The following is a 20,162-nucleotide window of genomic DNA, read 5'->3' as shown; positions in this document are numbered from 1 at the left end:
TTGTATTGTTTCATGTAGCACCACGGTCCTGAAAAACATTGCCTTGTTTTTACTGCGTACTGTAGCAGCAGTTATGGTCTGTTATGAGTTATGAACAGACCTTATGGACAATGGGGTGCAGAGTTAACCATTCCCAACCCCCCTCCTGAGAACTACGAACTATTGTTGTTGTTATGCTGCTCATGAGAGAGAGAGAGATAAATCCCAGGCAAGAACATTTACTACAGATAAGAGGGGGAGAGAGACTGCTGATTTACTGTATTATGACTCTTCCTGGATTATTTACCTTTTACTACAAGGACTTTGCTTTGCTCGTTAACATTCCTCAGGAGACAGCAGGAGTGGCCTGATTTGATGGACACAGTCATTCAGAATTGATGGATAGCTGAGACCCCGTGAGTGCGGATAAAAGACAGGTCTGGAGAGACACCCTTCAGACACACCAGTGGACACTGATTGAGTGTTGGGAACCCACAGAAAGGTGGGGGCTTCGGAGACCGAACCAGGAGATCGGTCAGTAAAGCTCACAGTGTTACAGCAGGGCCGGTGGGAACGTGTGTGTGTGTGTCCACTCATGCCAGAGTGACGAGTCCACCGCAGAAGAACGGTCTAGCTGAAGAACAGAGGGGTCATAACTGAATGACCACAACGGTACGACGGATTAAGAAAGCAACGGAAGGTTTGGCTGCTGTAGCTGTTACATCTCACTCGCTCTCTCTCTCTCTCTCTCCAACGGTTTCAATACAACCATAACTACTTCAGCATTTATGAACTGAACTCTATACTTTCTTACGACAATTCATTTACCCCTAGACATCGATAGAGCTTGTTTATTATTGATTATTATTATTCCTACACTTTTAGGTTTATTACTGCTAACTTGTTTTATATGTATATTTGCATTTTTGATATTGTATTGTGTAGTTTACTAATAAACACCTTTAGTTTGGTACCACCAGACTCCAACGGATTCTTCTTTCTCTGCTGGTCAGACACCCAGTTACGGGGTACGTAACAGGTTGAAATGACAACGAAAAGTGACTTGACTTGATGATATGTTTTCGTGACAATGATTTGAGAGGTAAGTATAGTAACATCTTTGATTAATACATCATGGAATTTTCTAAATCCACATGAAAGATAACATCTCCAATAACACAGCATTCTTTGAGCACTGTACTACAAGACTATTGAACCTACAAGTAAGCCAAACAGTCCTAATGGAATCCATGTTCAATAAGAATCGGTGCAGAGTTAATTATTGTTGGAAGCTTCAACTGTTGCCAGTGATATTCTCTATCCCCAAAGAAACTCTCCTCAAACTCATATTGACAGATGAGGGAAGAACAACAATTAACTTGCTGTGCTGCTCGCAACAATTTAATAGCTATTCACTGCCCACTTTGAGAAAACGCTACTGGCATCTTCCTGGTATCTACAAAAGCAAATCTGAGAAGGAACCACCACCTTTAAGAACTAAAACCTGAAAGAAATGCAGATACATAAAATAGACAGAAGATGTACATGATGTGAAAGGAAACCAGCAGAGAGTGAAACTTTTCCTATAATCAGTGTGTGGCTTCCGTCGGTCATGGTCGACCATGGGTACTGCGCCTCTGGTAGTCACTGGGAGTGATATGGAGATCTGTCTGTTGCCCATGCACTGGGACCCCTCTCTCCGTGCTGATGACAGGTCCAAAGGAACGATGAAAGTCGATTCAGTTTGGTGTCAGCAGCATCACAGGAGTTGCTGTGCCGGTGCTGGGTAAAGCAGTCAGCCGCCTTCGGGACTCCGACTCCGGATTTTTCCTCGGGGTTTACTCTCAAAGCCTTTCCCGTGAGCAGGTATAGCCGGAAGGTAGCGGAGGTTTGAAATCGGAGATTTCCCTCTCCTAGATGAGCTACCATCCATGGTTAACGAGCCCCATCTGCCCGGAGTACCAATCATCTATTCCTCAAAATGTGATTGACCACCCTCATCCCCGTCCAGGGTCACCTTGCTTTATGTACAGTATAACCTCAACTTTTTTTCCATCTGTCAGAGACAGAAATGGTTTCAGTGTACTGAGCAAACATTTAGATACTGTGCATGAAACAGATGTTGTAAAGAGCTAGGCTATTAAATAAAATATTGAGTTAAAGCATACAGATGAAAATACCCTTAGCACCAAAGAATTAAATGTGTGATATTGGCAGAATAAAATTGCAGAAACCTAATGTCAGTGGAGTACTCAAAGTATTCCAGTTCAGTGAATTGTAGACAGATTTAGAGACTGTCAAGGATTAAATGACAGGCCTGAGTTGCAATACAAGCATTAAGATTATTTATATGATATATGTCAGATCAGTCAGACTGTGCTATGGACCATCATCTAAAATCAAGGTAACAATTTGGTTTAGATCATGAATGACAACTTCAAGATTAGATTCAAAAGTCAAATCAGTTCAGAGTCCAATTTTAAAACACACTCAATCATTCTATAAATTCTATGGGACAGGCCGGTAATGAATCCAAAGGACAAATATTCTGGGTAGACCATAACGATATTCTCTTAGGAATGGAATAAGAGGTGTGTACAAATTTCTTAAAGAGCTTGACAGTCTAGATGTGAGGAGGACATTTTCCCTGACAGAGGAGCTAAGCATCGGGTGACACAATCTGAGAACATAAGACTGAGAAAAGGAGAAATTTATTCACGCAAAGGGTTATGAACTGATGGAATACTATACCTGGAGGATTAGAAAGCTCAACCATTTTATTAATTCAAAGCAGAGATCAATAGATTTTATGGGCATTTAGTGAATCACGCAGTGTGAGGATAGTGCTGGGAAATGGCACTAAGTGGAAGATCAGTTATGATATAATCATGGCATTTAGGAGGCTTTCAGATACGTGGGTACTGAAAGGATATGAATCACATGCAGGCATAAGAAATTTAGTTTAGTTTGACATCATGTTCAGTACAGATACTGCAGGTTGAAGGGCCTGTTCCTGTGTTGTATTGCTCTATGATTGCCCTGAAGGGCTGGATGGGCCACTGTCGCCCTATTTAATATATCAAATACAAGCAATGTTACCTTGTTGTCACCTCCAGAGACTGCCAAGATATTCCCAGTGATGGACCAGCTGACGTGCCACACCACATCATTGAACTTGTGCAACAGTTTGTGCGCCCATGTGTTCCCAGCAGGATCATCACAAATCCAGATGAAAACTCGGCCATCCTATGGGGATTAGAAATAATAGAAATGGAACGATATAGACACATGAAGGCTATCTGGCTCATCCTGACTGCACTGACTTGGAAACCGTTATCCTGCTAGCTCTTTCCACACAGCCAGGCAGTTTACATCTAAATACATACCCAATTTCATTTGAAAATCAGTATAGATTCTGTTTTCCAAGCTCACTCAGGGCAAATAATTCTACATCACATCAGTTATTTTTGGCAAGTATTGTAACTCTATGGGGATGAAGGAAGACCTTACAGAGGTGTACAAGATTATGAGGGTATAAATAGGGTGAATGCCTGTAGGCTTTTCCCCCTCAGACTGGGTGAGAATAAACCAGAAGTCAGTCAAAGGGTGAAAGGTGAAATACTTACGGGGAACCTGAAGGGCAATTCAGAGGGTCCTGTGAGTGTGGAATGAGCTGGCAGCAGAAGTGGTTCAATTGTAGAAATTGAGAAAGGTTTGAATAGGTATGTTAATAAGAGGGGCATGGAGGGCTATGTTTCAGGTGCAGGTCGATGAGACTAGGCAAAAAACCATGCTGGTAAGAACCGAAGGGCTTGTTTCTGTGTTCTATGACTCTAATGAAACTTCCCATATCCAATACAGAGAAAAAATTCATTCAGGTATCAAACATCACTTTTACAGTCAAAGATTTGAATGTGTAAATCAAAATTAGCACCATGATCGGACTTCAAAAATCCTAATGGCAAATTAAAGTATTACAGGGTGGAAGATAAATCCACATCAGAAAAGGAGAGATAATACTAAAATACAGCTCAAAGATTTCAAGTGCAATGGTAATATTTTAGGCAAAATCTTAAGAACAGTCTTGATTTATGCATACATTTTCAATCACTGCTTCATCCATTCCTTGCTCTAACCAAGGAATTGCTCCATTCTGTACACTAGTCACATATGGATAAACTATTTTTTATTAGAAATGAAAAAAATAATAAGAGTCCTCATGCAACTAATCTCTTTCTGCTTGAATTCAAAAAAGGGAAAAAAACATAGTTATCCAAAAAGCACTTATACTCTGTTTCACTGGAAACTAACAGTTTACCTATCACAGAGCACAGTGAGTCTATTCAATCTAAAAGGCCCATGTCAGATCCCAGCCCAGCACATCACACTAACCGATCTTCCATCCTTGGACTCACTTTACCCCGTGTGCTGTCGGAACAGTGCTGCCAGGATAATCAAGGACACGACCCACCCAGTCAACACACTTTTTGTTCCTCTTCCCTCCGGGAGAAGGTTCAGGAGCTTGAAGATTCGTATGGCCAGATTTGGGAACAGCTTCTTTCCAACTGTGATAAGACTGCCGAACAGATCCTGACCCGGATCTGAGCTCTACCTTCCAAATATCCAGACCTGACTTGCACTACCTTTCTTTCCCTTTTCTATTTTCTAATTATGATTTATAATTTAAAAATTTATTATATTTACTTTGATTTGTACTTCAGGGAGCGCAAAGTGCAGAATCAAATATCGCTGTGATGATTGTATGCTCTAGTATCAATTGTTTGGTGACAATAAAGTAAAGATCCCAGCAGAACAATCCATCGCTCCTGATCCCCTTTCTCCCTTGTAGCTCTACAACTTATTCTCTCTCACACACCCATCAATGTCCTTTAGGATCTTTTGCTACTTACCAAGGTAAAGCAGCAATTTATAGTAGCCAATTAACTTGCCAGCAGCCTTTTGGGATATAGCAAATTTCTATAGATGTATGTGGAGAGCATTGTACGTTGCATCACCATCTGGTATGGAAGGGCCATTGCACAGGGCCAAGAAAGTTGCAGAGTGTTTTAAACTCAATCAGCTCCATTGCGGGCACTAGCCTCCCCACCATTGACAACATCTTCAAAAAGCGATGCCTCAAAATGACAACATTCATCATTAAGGACACCCACAAGCAGGACATGCTCTCTTCTCATTACATCCATCAGGGAGGAGGTACAGAAGCCTGAAGACATACACTCAATTTTTTTAGGAACATTTCCCCTTCTGCCATCATATTTCTGAATAGTCTATGAACATGTGAACACGACCTCACTGTTTTTGCTCCCTTTTACAGAGTGAGTGTGAGTGTATTCCAGTTAATTGAGACACATTGTGACCAGTACATTGAAGCAGTGAAACTATTTCATTTTCGCTCAAAGCCTGAATGCTTGAAACCATAGTGAGAACAGTTCTAAATTGTCCTACTGCTCATTTCCTGATATCAATCAGTGACAAAAATCACTGTTTTTTGAACAAAAACGCATGCAACTGATGCTATTTAAAAACAGTTCGCTTTAAGCACAGTGTAGTGTCTAACAGCCACACAAGTTCTTGTAACTGACACAAGTTAGAAACTGCTTGGCAACAATTAAGTTGCAGTGTCCCAAATAAACAAAGGAAATCCCAGCGATTATCCCGATTAGTTATTGTTATTTAAATGTTGTCACAAATGGCCGCTGTTCTGATTAACCAATGGCTCAATTAACTGGAATCCAGTTCAGTGTGTGTGAGTGTGAGTGTGTGTGTGTGTGTGAGTGTGAGTGTGAGTGTGTGTGTGTGTGTGTGTGTGAGTGTGAGTGTGTGTGTGTGAGTGTGAGTGTGAGTGTGTGAGTGTGTGTGAGTGTGTGTGTGTGAGAGAGTGTGAGTGTGAGTGTGAGTGTGAGTGTGAGTGTGTGTGTGTGTGTGTGTGTGTGTATGCGCGCGCGCACACACACACACACACACACTCTCTCTCTTCATGACTTATGTTAGTGATAATAAACCTGATTCTAATTTAAAATGTTGAAGCAAACCACAGCTCCTTCCTATTCATGTCTGGTCATTCAAATTTGCTCGGTAAATATATGAAGGAACAATGACTTGTCAGTGTACTCAAGACAAATTTATTAAGTACATGCAACTACTCAACAAGTTTCACTAGCTCACACTTTATTAACCTCCATGAACATTCACTCCAAGAAGTGCAATGAGCCCATTCATCCAGCTCTGAACACAAAACAAATAGCAGTTGGATCTACTGTATCTCATCGGACTGACTTGCTCTTTCCTCTTTCCAAGTGGAACTGTACGTCTGTACATCTCAGGTGTATTATGCTTACCTGGGAGCAACTAGCAATTGTACTTGTGGGAAGCCCTATAGATGGAGCCCAGGCAACATCTCGAACCCAGTCACTATGGGCTTCAAGCTTTTGATCCTCTTTCCATTGACCTTCCTCCTCTCTGTGAAAGACAAACATACGTCACTGAAGCAGAGTATTTTAAAGCGTTACCAGAAGCAAAGGTTCACAGAAAATATGTTGTGCACAATTTTCTGGGAGAATTCCTGGGATGTGCAGAATGCTTCAATGTGTAAAACAGCCCAACATGCTACTTTGAATTGTGATGACTAACTTTGACAATGATCCTAGTGAGAATTAAGACAGAGCACCAAAATATTGCCAAGTGCTTGGCTTTGAGGGGTTCTAAATGAGGAAAAATGAGGAAGAATGAGGAAACAATGCCTTAGGAGGAAAATTTCAGGGCCTGAGATCTAGATGACTGGAGACATAGAAAAAATCAGATGCAATTCAAAGTTCATTCACCCAGATAAATCACTTTGAGAAAGGACTGTCACTAGGTGCATTTATAATATAGAAGCTATGCTGAAGGGAAAAATCAGACAAAAGCAGCTCCCTTTGATGAAGTACAATTCACTGCTGGTAGGGAGCACATAATCTTTCACATGATTTCTATCACCAACACCACAACTGCGACAGTATTGCAGTAATCCTGGTGTTACCATAGAAAATGCTTTCCTTTACATAAACCCAGATTTGAAAGAACTTCATCTACATTATAAACACAAGGGTTTCCACAGATGCTGGAGGTCCAGAGCAATATACACAAAATACTGGAAGAACTCAGCAAGTCAGACAGCATCTTATGGAGAGGGATAAACAGTTGATGTTTCAGGCTGAGACCGCTTGTCAGGACTGGAAAAGAAGGGGGACAAGCCAGAATAAAAAGGTCCAGGAGAGGGGAAGGAATACAAGCTGAATGGTGTTAAGTGAAGACAGGTAAGGACGAAGGTGGGTGGGTGGAGTGGGGAGGATTAAGTGACAAGCTGGGAGGTGATAGGCAGAAGAAGTAAAGGGCTGAAGAAGAGAGAATCTGACAGGAGAGGAGAGAGGACCATGGGAGAAAGGGAAGTAGGAGAAGCTCCAGAGGGAGGTGAGGAGGAGGGAAGGAGTAAAAGTGGAGCCAGAATGGGAAATGGAAAATGAGAGAAGCTGGAAGTTAGAATCAATGTTCAGCCTGTCAGGTTGGAGGCTACCCGGACAGGGTATCTGATGTTGCTCCTCCAACCTGAGTGGCCTCATTATGGCACTAGAGGAGGTCATAGACCAACACGTCAGAATTGAAATGAGAAGTAGAATTAAAATGGGCGGTCACTGGGAAATCCCGCCCATTGTGGCAGAAGGTCCTTGACAAAGCGGCCCCCCAATCCACGTCTGGTCTCACGAAATAATTGTTTATGCTGAAACATTTCATCTGCCCATCATTATGAAAATCTGACTAACATTTCCACCTATCGAGATTTCTCATGACAACACATACACAAATAACCATGACAGGCAGGAACAAATTATAAACTCAGGTAAATCTATTAGAGTACAGAAGAAAAGTCATACAGTGCTGGTCTAAGGAAACGTGAGCTTCTAGGTGACTGCTTTGAGAAGGTAAACTGGTCCATGCACAAAGACTCAACAGCCAGCCTGGATGAGCAGTGCGATCACTCGAGTTGGGTATGATGCTCCCCAAAGGGGTTGTCTATTGGTGGGTCCTCAGGTAGCCGTAGAAGTTGATCCAGGATCCACATTATGTGTGACTTTGTTTGATGTGGGGAGGCTGATGCATAGGCAGCCACCACACAGTCCTTGGCAGATTGAGGTCAGGGTCCAGTGGCATGCGGCGCAACATGACAGCGAACCTTCCACTGCTGGTGTGATGTGTCTTCATCTTCTACCAGCTCCACTTCTCAGGTCTTGGTTGGATCGCTCTTTATCTGGAAACTTCTCAACCTTATCAGCGTGGATGACCCTAACAGGAGCTAAGCATCAGACAGCATCACTTTCAGGATCTCAGTAGATGAGTATGTCCCTACCATCACCTACATGTTTTATCAGGAAGTGTGTTGAGGACTGTGTACCACAAAAGACAATCTGGGTGATTCGAAACCAAAAACTATGGATGAACAGGGAGACTCACTCGCTTCTGAAGTCTAAGTCAGCAGCATTCAAATTAGGTGTCCCTGATGTTTTCAAGAAACGAAGATATGATCTCTGAAGCTATCAGAGATAGTATCAGTCCAAAATCGAGTGTCAGTTATGCCGTCAGCTGCAGCAGAGTTTACATATTGGGTTACAAAATGAAGTCGGGCTGCATTGCTGACAACAGCACATCCTTTCTAGATGAGCTTTTGAACAGAAGTGAATGGGTATGTCACTACCCACTTTCCAGTCTCAAATGCACCTGAATTTACAGATACAAAAATCAGTTGTTCGGAGGGTGAACCCCCAAAAAGCATCTGGCCCAGATGGTGTCCTGGCCATGTGCTTAGATCCCCTGTAGATCAGCTGACAGGGGTATTTGCAACAATTTTTCACCTCTCTTTGCCTCAGACTGTGGTTCCCTCCTGGTTTAAGACAACCACTATCATCCCAGTACCCAAGAAAAATAAGATAACGTTGCTTAATGACCACAGCCCAGTGCCTCTGACATCTACCATCATGAAATGCTCATGGTATGCATCAACTCTATCTTTCCAGACAACCTTGACTCACTGCAATATGCCTACTGCTGAAATCAGTTAAAGCAGACACAATCTCTCTAGCCCTACACTCATCCCTGGAGCATCTGGGCACTACAGACATTTACATTAGACTGCTGTTTATTGATTATAGTTCGAGGGGGTGAACATCCACGGCGTGTCCTAGTCTAACCACATTGATGTCACAGCCAAGAAAGCTCACCAACACCTCTACTTCCTCAGGAGGCTCAAGAAATTTGGCATGTCCTTACCAATTATTATGGAGGCACCATAAAAAGCATCGTATTTGGATGCAGAACGGCTTGATATGGGCCAATGGCTCTGCATGTGACCACAGGAAACCGCAGAGTTGTGGACTCCACTCAGCACAGACCACCCGTCCTTCAATGAACACTGAGTATACGTCTCGCTGCCTCAGTAAAGCAGCCAATGTAATCAAAATACTCTACCCAACATAAACATTCTCTCTTCTCCTCCCTCCCATCGGGCAGAGGATACAAAAGTCAGAAAGCATGTATTACTAGGCTCAAGGACATCGCTTTATTGTAAAGCATTTGAATGGACCTCTTGTACCATCTTGTACTTTTCCTCACTTTCTAGGGCTCAACAATTTATGTTTTTGATATTATTTAATTTTTGTTCTGCTTTTCTTTTTGTATTTGCACAAATTGCCGTCCTATGCTCATAGGATGTTTGTAAGTCTTTGTGTAGTTCTTTATTGATTCTATTCTGTTTCTTTGTATCTACTGTGGATACCTGCAAGAAAATGAATCTCAGGGTGTTATGTGGTAATACACATAGTATATACGTTGTTATTAGATTTACTTTGAACTTTTATAAGATGGAACTTGACCTCACAATTTACCTCGTTACAATCTTGTACTTTATCATTTATCTGCACTGTACTTTTTCGGTAACTTTTACACTTTATTCCGCATTGTTATTATTTTACCTTATTTTGCCTCAATGCACTGTGTAATGATTTCAAGACAAGCTTTTCACTGTATCTTGCTGCATGTGACAATAATAAAATCAATACCAATAGAAAGATCATTACAACAAAATTTTCTCCAACTTGCATGTCAACCCCACATGGAATCAAACTAGCTACTGCAGAATCAAACTAGTGTAAGTGTTGTGTTAGGGTGGATAGAGAAGTAAACTACAGTGATTTATTTAAATATCAAGAAGTGAAACATTGTCACTTGTTGCACAACTCATTGGAAACCTTATTTAAAGTGTAAAGTACAGTGCTGATGCAAAAAGCTAATTTTCATGGCATTTCAGACATATTTATTTCTCCTTGTAACTTTGAGTAATTTTTTAAATGTATTGCACTTTATTACTGCTGCGAAACAAGTTTCACGGCCTATGTCGGTAATAATAAAACCAATTCTGATTCTTATTCTGAATACTTGTGACACTAAACGTGATCTTGAAAAGATGGCTATAACCCCTTTCACAGTCAAGGTGGTAGCAAGTCAAACATGGAGAGGCAGAATGCATTCATACATTCCTGGTCATAGCAAAGTATTACTTGCAGCTTTATAAAGGCTTTAATGCACGCTTTCCTTCTGTAGCTTAGTATGTGATTCTGATACTGAACCTTAGAAATCAAAGGTTCTCAGGTTTCATCTTAGACCTTTGCTGTTAGATGGATTCCCCCAGGTCTCATGCCATAAGACGCAGGGGAAGAATTAGGTCACTCAGCCCATCGAGTCTGCTCTGCGATTCCACACCTCAGATTTTCAACTTGTCCCCCGTTTAGAAAATAAGCTATGTCTTTATTTCTTCTACCAAAGTGCATGACCATACAGTTCCCTACACTATATTCCATCTGCCACTTTTTTGCCCATCCTCCCAATCTGTGCAAGTCCTTCTGCAGACTTCCTGCTTCCTCAACACCACCTGCCCACCACCTATCTTTGTATCATCCACAGTCTTGGCTATAAAGCCAACCATTCAACTCATTCAAGATAACGTGAAAAAAAGCAGTCCCAGCATCGACCCCTGGAACACCACTAGTCACTGACAACCAATCAGAAAAGGCCCCCTTTTATACCCAATCTTTACCTCCTGCCATCAGCCAATCTTCCTTCCATGCTACCATCTATCCTGCAATACCATGCGCTCTTATCCTATTAAGCAGCTTCATGTGTGGCACCTTGTCAAAGGGTTTCTGAAAATCCAAGTATACAACTTCCACTGACTCTCATTTGTCTACCCTGCTTGTTATTTCCTCAAAGAATTCCAACAAATTTGTCAGGCAAGATTTCCCCTTAAGGAAACCATGCTGACTAGTTTATCATGTGCCTCCAAGTACCCCAAAATCTCATCCTTGATAATGGACTCCAACATCTTCTTAGCCTCTGAAGTCAGAGCAACGTAATTTAGGTTCATCTATTTCTTTGTACCCCAGTACTACTCCAGTGTCATTTTCTAGCAATTCAAAATCCATTCCTTCCTCTCTTTTACTCTTTATATCAATGAAAAAAACTTTGATATTATTGGCTAGCTTACCTTCACTTTTCATCTTTTCTCTCCTTATGGCTTTTGGAGTTGCCTTCTGTTCATTTTTTAAATCTTCCCAATCCTCTAACTTCCCACTAAAGTTTTGCTTTATCAACTACTCTCTTCTCTTTGACTTACCTTGTCACTATTGATGTGTATCAATTAGAAAACTTCTTCCATCTTTGGGATGTATTTATCCTGCATCTTCCAAAATGCTCCCAGAAACTACAAGCATTGCTGTTCTGCCGCCATCCTAGCTAGTGTTCCCTTCCAATCAACTTTGGCTAGCTCCTCTCTCATGCCTCTAATTTCCTTTGCTTTACTGTTATACTGATACATGTGACCTTAGCACTCCCTCTCAAACTGCACGGTGAATTCTATGATATTATGATCACTGCCTCCTAAGGGTTTACCAAATTCATCTGGTAAGTGGGAGGCATTTAAAAGTGAGATTACAAGAGTCAGTGATTCCCAGCAGATGCTAAATTTAGGGAGCCTTGGTTGCTGTTATGAAATTAGATAACATGGGTATATTTTCACCAGACTGTAGGAAGCTAAGGTGTGACTTATGTAGGTTTATAAAACTATGAAAGCAGAAATAGGACAGACAGTCATTTTCCCAGGGGAAGGACAGTCTAGAACTAAAGGGTAAAGGCTTAAGATGAGAGGAGAGCAATTTAAAGAAAATCTCATGGGCAAGTATTCTTGTTTTTACACAGAGGATCACAGTTATCTGGTACGAGCTGCTGTGGAGATGGTAGAGGCAGATACAATTACAACATCTAAAAGACATTTGGACAAGTATGTGATGGGAAAGGAGTAGAGGGATATGGGCTTAAAATAGCCAAATAAGTTACTGTAGACAGGCATCATGTTCAACATGGAGGCGATCTTGGCGAAAGGGGCAATCCTTATGCCATATGATTCCTTAACAGGAGAAGTAGGTGACAAATGAACAGGTGAGACGGAGCTCTCAGAGCATCAAATCTTATACAAAAACACTTCCAAGCTCTTGATCACTATATTACAAATGATAAACTACAGGTTTCAAAAACTTACACACTTTTCCTGCTTGTTTTAGCATGTGAGTGTTGCTGCACTGCACCCCAAGATTCTTAAGTTTTGAGGCTCATCTCAGTCTTGTATCACGTTAGATGATATTTTCCAGGCCTCGGAGAACAAAATGGAGGAGTCCACCATCCTTAATCTTGTTGTTTGTTTTTAATTCTTAATTTGTCCAATGCTGGCACTTCATCTATATATACTTCGAGCACATTCTTCTCTCTTCTTTTTGCCCCAACCCATCTCTCACAGATGAAATTCCTCATTTTGTAAAGTTACACTTAGCTGTCCAGAAAGAAGTTATTTCTGAGTTTGCGAAATTCACAAAAAAAAATCTTACTTCCAAATTTTGACCAGGTTGTCACAGCCTCCTGACACAAATCTCTTGATGTAGTTTGGTTTCTGTCCCGAGGGCTGGTCTATAAGGCTACCTGGTAAAACTGCAGGAGCCCAACTGACAGCATTGCAACCAATCTGTAAGGGAAGAAAAGCAAAGACTGAATGCAAAACTCATGATTCCTATCACTCACCAGGCCCAGAAACAAAAAGATACGCAGAATAATGATCTGAATTGTGACACCATTTAACCTGGCCTGAATGGAGATAAGTGGCTAACTCCATGAATCACATCAGAATACATGAATACTGCAAATAACTTAGACTCATAAATATGACTCAAATTGTGAATTTCATTGTGATAAAGAAATCATTTTGTACACTCCAGTGGTTTTGGCTTGCGTTAATCAATAGCTGCAAATATTGACCTCTGCATCAGTCAATCAAATAAAAACAAGAGGTATAGTTTCTTACCGTGTGTGCATTGCTGATTTTCTTCATTTCCCACTGACCATCACCCGTGTACGAAAGCACTGAGATTGCACCGTCTGAGCTACCACATGCAAGAATCAACCCAAACTCGTGCGGTGCCCAGCATAAAGAGTTGACTGCAAAAAGAAACAAACCACAGTTGGTTCTGGGAGATACATAAGAAAACAGAATGGGTCACCAGGCCCTTCAAGTATGCCCTGCATTCAATATAATCCTGGCTGCTCTGCCCCATGTTTCATCTCCTCTTCTATTCATTCCCCACAATCTTCATTTCCTTAATCTTTTAAAAATGTGTCTATCTTCTACTTCAATATGCCCAGTGACCAAACCTCCAAAACCCTTGAGGGTAGAGAATTAGTGATTTGCCACTCTCTGTAAGAAAACTTCACTTCCTACAAACTTCACTTTTCAGAGATGGACCTCTTACATGTCCTGGCACTGGAGTTTATTCCATTTGAAGAAGCAGCCCAACATCCACCCGACCACAACCAGCTAAGACCTTATACGCCTCAATAAGCTAACCCCTCATTCTTGTAAACACCAAATAATATACATTCAGTGGCCACTTTATTAGGTACACCTGTCCACCTTAATGCAAGTATCTAATTAGTCAATCACGTGGCAGCAACTCAATACATAAAAGCAGGCAGACATGGTCAAGACGTTCAGTTGTTGTTAAGACAAAGGGGAACGGGGAACAAAAGTACTCTTAAGTGACTTTGACCGTGGAATGATTGTTGGGCATCAGATGGTGCGGTTTGAGTATCTTACAATCTACTGATCCCCTGGGATTTTCATGCACAACAGTCCCAGAGTTTACAAGGAATGATGCGAAGAGAAACCATCCAGTGAACGGGAGTTCTGTGGGTGAAAAGCACCTTGTTAATGAGAGGCTAGACTGGTTCAAGCTGACAGGAAGGTGATATTAACCCAAATAACCACCTGGTGTGCATAGGAGCATCTCTGAACGCACAACACGTCGAACATTGAAACGGATGGATTACTGTAGCAGAAGCCCATGAAAATACACTCAGTGGCCACTTTATTAGGTACAGGAACTACTGGGCAACTGGGTGTATATTCTTTGGTACTTGACAGACCAAGGGAAATAGTGCACAGTACCCAGGTGTGGCCTCACCAACAATTATAACAATATTTCCTTATTTATGATCTCTGATCCTCTTACCACATAACAAATTGCAACTTATACTCAAACACCCAGATCACTCTATATTTTGCTCATTTGCAAACTTTCTCTGCATTTCTGTACACTGGCTATGGCTGGCAAGAGGACATCAAAACAATTTTAAGAAGCCAGGGACAGCATCTAAGAGCATTCTTGAAGCCTCCTAGAATATCTACATTCTCAATGGTGGTAGAACTAGTACAAAAATGAAATGGAGTAAAAAGGATCAGCCACGACTGAATGGCGGAGCAGATTCGATGGACAAAATTCTGCTCCTATGTTTTATGGTCTTATAAATGCAAAAGCCAAAGCTGAAATAACTGTGTTCAGCTACAAGAGCCAAGTGGATGAGCTCACTCTGTATCTGCCTAAGATCCCCACTATCACAGAAGTTTGTCAAGAACAGGACAAATTAAACCCAGCTACAGTGATTTATCAGCTAAGTGATGGAATTTGTCATGAACAGTACCTATCAAAATGTACTTATCAATAACCTGTTTGAAGATGATCAGTTCAAGTTTCATTAGGACAACTTGGTTCAAACCTCATCATAGCTTTGGTCCAAATGAAGGCCAAAGATCTGGATTCCAAAGATGATACGACAGCGAATGCTCTTTACATTTATAATATTTTCCCAGGTGTGGCTTTATGGAGTTCTGGTAAAATTACAGCCAACAGCTCAAAGAAAATATTCTCCTCTTTAGAGTCACAACATTCAAAAAAGTTATGGCAATTAGAGGTCAATCATGCCGGCACTAAGATCTTGCTCATCTGTGTCTAAACTTCTTTTGCTCCCAATTAAAACATGAATGGAAATTTATTTCATGTGATTGCTGAGCCATTTATCTGATACTGAAGAGAGAGGTGGATTTGTAAGTCAACAATTCTTGGGATGCCTTTGGAATCTACTCATAAAAATCATTTCAGAGTTCACTTTTGAGTCTGGAGGCCATTTCAGAAACTGCTATCATGAGAAATCCTTCATGGAGGTATTGCAATGCAGTTTGATAAAGTAAGAGGCATTACATTTTTAGCTTGATTTTAGAAACAAGAAGCCATTTTAACATTCATTGGAATGCAGGCGCAGAAGGTTAATCAGCTTTATAAGCCTGTTCCACCATTCAACTATAGTATGCTGATCTGTACCCCTTCTTCAAATTCACATCCTTTGAAAATTAAAAAAATATACCTCTTTCTTGAATGGTTAATTACTCCAACATCTAAATATTTACAGAGAAAGGATTCTAGATCTCAATGATCTTGGTGTGAAAAAATGCTTCCAATTATAGTCCTATGCACACTTTTAAGATGGTGCCATTTCACTCTGGACTCTTATCCAAAGAATAAATGGTTTCCCTGGATCACAGTGAGTAGCAAAAATTCCCTTCCTGGCTCAGCTGAATTTGGAAAAAAAATACACAAGAATCACAGATGCAAAGGCAGAGACAGCAGGATGTAAGGAAAGGACTGTTGCCCATTCTAAAGTGGGATAATTATGAGGCACTCCAGGGTTGTTTTGAGGTGACAGACTGGCAGGCCCTCTGTTAGCCACATGGAGAGGACATTGATGGGCTCACAGAGTGCATCACTGGTTACATCAACTTCTGTGTGGACTGCAATGTTCTGGCAAGAACTGTCCTTTGTTATTCAAATAACAAGCCATGGGTAACAAAGGACATTAAGGACATCCTGAATGCTAAAAAGAGGGTGTTTAGAGATGGAAATAGGGTGGAGCTGAGGGCAATACAGAGGGACCTGAAAGCCAAGATCAGGGAGACTAAAGACAGGTATAGGAGGAAGCTTGAGTGGAAACTCCAGCATAACAACATGAGAGAGGTCTGGAGTGGGATGAGGACCTGAAGGCAGTGTGGACAGGGCCAACAAACTTAACCTGTTCTTCAACAGATTTGACACTGTGGCCCCTGCACATCCCCCACATGATTCATCTGTTGTCAGCCCCCAACCAACACATACTCCACTCTCCCCTTCTACCCCCCTCCTCACAGCCCCTCATCCAGCTCTCATGACTACACCCCTCCCCCACCTGAAACCACCACGGTGGGCTTCACAGCTGAACAGGTGAGAAGACAGCTGAAACGTCTCCACCCAAGCAAGGCTGCAGGCCCGGATGGTGTTATTGGAGTATAAAAGTTGCATTGTTTGCTGTGTAACCAAAACTATATAGTCAGCTTTGAACTTGCTATTTGCTATGCATGTATCCAATTTAGTAGGAGAATGAAATCTTAAGAATGTAGAAGACAATGGTGTGTTAATGAGAGGTAGCTAAGAGATGTAGATTAGAAGAGGATTAAGTCAATGGGTAGAAACAATAGTGGCGGATGTACTTGTGATACGCAACTGTAGACCGATTGGATATGCTAATACAACTAAACCAGGAGATTGCTATAAAAAAAATGCTATGTACAAGGATTGGTGGGCAATCAGCGACTAGCTCAATGACTGTCTCAGCTTTGATTTGCAAATTAAAGTTTAATACTTCTTGAAAAATCTTCTGGGTCTCCTGGTCGTTTGGGGGGCACGAGAAACCACGACAGTGTCAGCCCCAGGGTGCTCAAAGCCTGTGCCCCCCAGCTATGTGGAGAACTTCACCATGTCATCAACCTGAGTCTCCAGAGGGTTCCTGTGCTGTGGAAGACATCCTGCCTCATCCCTGTACCGAAGACGCCGCGCCCCAGTTGCTCCAATGACTACAGACCGGTGGCATTGACCTCCCACATCATGAAGACCCTGGAGAGACTTGTTCTGGAACAGCTCTGGCCTATGGTTAGGACACACTTAGACCTCCTCCAGTTCACCTACCAGCCCCAACTGGGAGTTGAGGATGCCACCGTCTACCTGCTGAACCGTGTCTATGCCCACCTGGACAAGCCGGCGAGCACTGTGAGGGTCATGTTTTTTGACTTCTCCAGTGCGTTCAACACCATCCGCCCTGCTCTGCTGGGTAAGAAGCTGACAGTGATGCAGGTGGATGCTTCCCTGGTGTCATGGATTATTGATTACCTGACTGGCAGACCACAGTACGTGCGCTTGCAACACTGTGTGCCAGACAAAGTGGTCAGCAGTACTGGGGCTCCACAGGGGACTGTCCTGTCTCCCATCTACACCTCGGACTTCAACCACTGCACAGAGTCTTGCCATCTTCAGAAGTTTTCTGATGACTCTACCATAGTTGGATACATTAGCAAGGGAGATGAGGCAGAGTACAGGCCTACGGTAGAAAACTTTGTCACATGGTGTGAGCAGAATCATCTGCAGCTTAATGTGAAAAAGACTAAGGATCTGGTGGTGGACCTGAGGAGGCTAAGGCACCAGTGACCCATTTCCATCCAAGAGGTCAGTGTGGACATGGTGGAGGATTACAAATACCTGGGGATACGAATTGACAATAAACTGGACTGGTCAAAGAACACTGAGGCTGTCTACAAGAAGGGTCAGAGCCGTCTCTATTTCCTGAGGAGACTGAGGTCCTTTAACATCTGCCGGACGATGCTGAGGATGTTCTACGAGTCTGTGGTGGCCAGTGCTATCATGTTTGCTGTTGTGTGCTGGGGCAGCAGGCTGAGGGTAGCAGACACCAACAGAATCAACAAACTCATTCGTAAGGCCAGTGATGTTGTGGGGGTGGAACTAGACTCTCTGACGGTGGTGTCTGAAAAGAGGATGCTGTCCAAGTTGCATGCCATTTTGGACAATAATTCCCATCCACTCCATAATGTACCGGTTAGGCACAGGAGTACATTCAGCCAGAGACTCATTCCACCGAGATGCAACACTGAGCGTCATAGGAAGTCATTCCTGCCTGCGGCCATCAAACTTTACAACTCCTCCCTCAGAGTATCAGACACCCTGAGCCAATAGGCTGGTCCTGGACTTATTTCCACTGGGAATAATTTGCTTATTATTATTATTTAATTATTTATGGTTTTATATTGCTATATTTCTACACTATTCTTGGTTGGTGCGACTGTAACAAAACCCAGTTTCCCTCAGGATCAATGTCTGTCTGCCTGTCTGTCTAATTTCTTTTCATTAGAGATTTTCCAAACCTGACCTTTTATAATTTATTCACATTGTCTAAATTGATAATTGCATGAGTACAAAGAAAGAAGACTTGCATTGTTTATCAAAGAAAAGCACAATTTCTTATATAACTTCAGTTTCATGCTTCACAGTGGTTCTCAAATTGGAGTGCAAATCCAACTCAAGAAAATACATTCCTGCAATCACCCAATGGTTTCTTAAATTTAATGCAGAATATCCCTTGTCAGCTAAAATCTTCGTAATTATATTTATAAAGAAGAGATGCTTGTTTTTTAACTCTCAGAGTCAATACATTAGTCTTTTAGAACTATGTTCTCATTACTTCCCTCTGCTGTCAGTTTTTCTCCCACATATTTTGTGCATGAGGTAATGTGCTTTGCATATAGACTTTACAAAGAGCTTGGTAATCTTTGCGCTGAATTCTTCTCTTCTTTCAAAGATTTTACTTTGAACAAAGGAGGCAAAGAGGAGATGTACCTAGACATGGTAAACAAAAGTAATTCTACTTCTTTTAACAGAGGGGCCAGTGACACGTGGGCACAAAGTTAGGTTAATTCAAAGTCCAAGTCAAGTGAAACTATCAGTGGAGAGTCAAGAACAAAAACATTCAGACTATGAGTTGCAGGGTCTGGAACTCACCAGTTGGGAGGGTGCTCAAAGACAAAACTCTCATTGTTTTTACTAAGTACCTGGATGAACACTTGGAAGAGTTAGGGACCAAGAGCAAGGAAATGGGATTTACAAAAAGTTCATTTTTGGCTGTTATGGACATAATGGACTAAACAGCCTCTTTCTATGCCATTAATTTCTATGACTGTGAGATCAGTTCAATGTGATTTCTAGTGGACATTATTAAGCTGGGTGACCAGCAGGGGGGAAAAAAACACCAAGCTTCAATTAATTTTCTGTTATTACAGTGTTAATTAACACAAGAAATTCTGCAGATGCTGAAAATACAGAGCAACACACACAAAATATTGGAGGAATTCAGCAGGTGAGGTAGCATCTACAGAGAGGAATAAACAGTCGATGTCTTGAGTCAAAAAGTTCCAAAAGGTGATTATGGTCTTGTGTTTAGCATTCTTGTGCTGGTTCCACCATCATTGAGAATGGAGATTTTCTTGAAGCCTCCTAGAATGCTCTTAGGCTTTTGTCCCTGGCTTTTTAAAGTTGTCTTGACAATGAAGGGACTTGGTTTGAAACGTTGAGTGCTAATGAAATGATGGCATATATACATATGATTAAGATCAAAGTGATAACTTATATACTTCCAAATGAAAATTTTGGCAATGCACACACATGAAATTGGATTTTTTTTTCAGAGCCAGATTGTTAAATACAGCTTATAATGTTCTCAAAATTTCATGGAAACCTCGGTCAATGAAATGCAAGATTTTCAAGACAATTTACAATAGGACTAGTTTGTTTATAGTTTGAAATCATGCCAATTCAGGAAATTTCCCT

The 20,162-nt window shown here is 41.6% G+C and overlaps 1 protein-coding gene across 1 annotated transcript in view; it reads right to left on the bottom strand.

The window, feature by feature from the left end:
* Window positions 1-20,162, bottom strand: part of sec13 (SEC13 homolog, nuclear pore and COPII coat complex component) — a 63,383-nt gene that overhangs the window by 3,949 nt on the left and 39,272 nt on the right. The window contains exons 5-8 of the mRNA XM_073072506.1: window positions 13,433-13,566; window positions 12,963-13,096; window positions 6,339-6,459; window positions 3,079-3,225 (exon numbers count right to left, since the gene is read on the bottom strand). Coding sequence (XP_072928607.1) covers window positions 3,079-3,225; window positions 6,339-6,459; window positions 12,963-13,096; window positions 13,433-13,566 — 536 coding nt within the window. The remainder of the gene's footprint in view (window positions 1-3,078; window positions 3,226-6,338; window positions 6,460-12,962; window positions 13,097-13,432; window positions 13,567-20,162) is intronic.

This window comes from Hemitrygon akajei, chromosome 19 (assembly GCF_048418815.1).
Source record: "Hemitrygon akajei chromosome 19, sHemAka1.3, whole genome shotgun sequence".
Taxonomy (NCBI): domain Eukaryota; kingdom Metazoa; phylum Chordata; class Chondrichthyes; order Myliobatiformes; family Dasyatidae; genus Hemitrygon; species Hemitrygon akajei.
The sequence above is the reverse complement of the archived record's forward strand: the minus strand, read 5'-3'. Positions and strand labels throughout refer to the sequence as shown.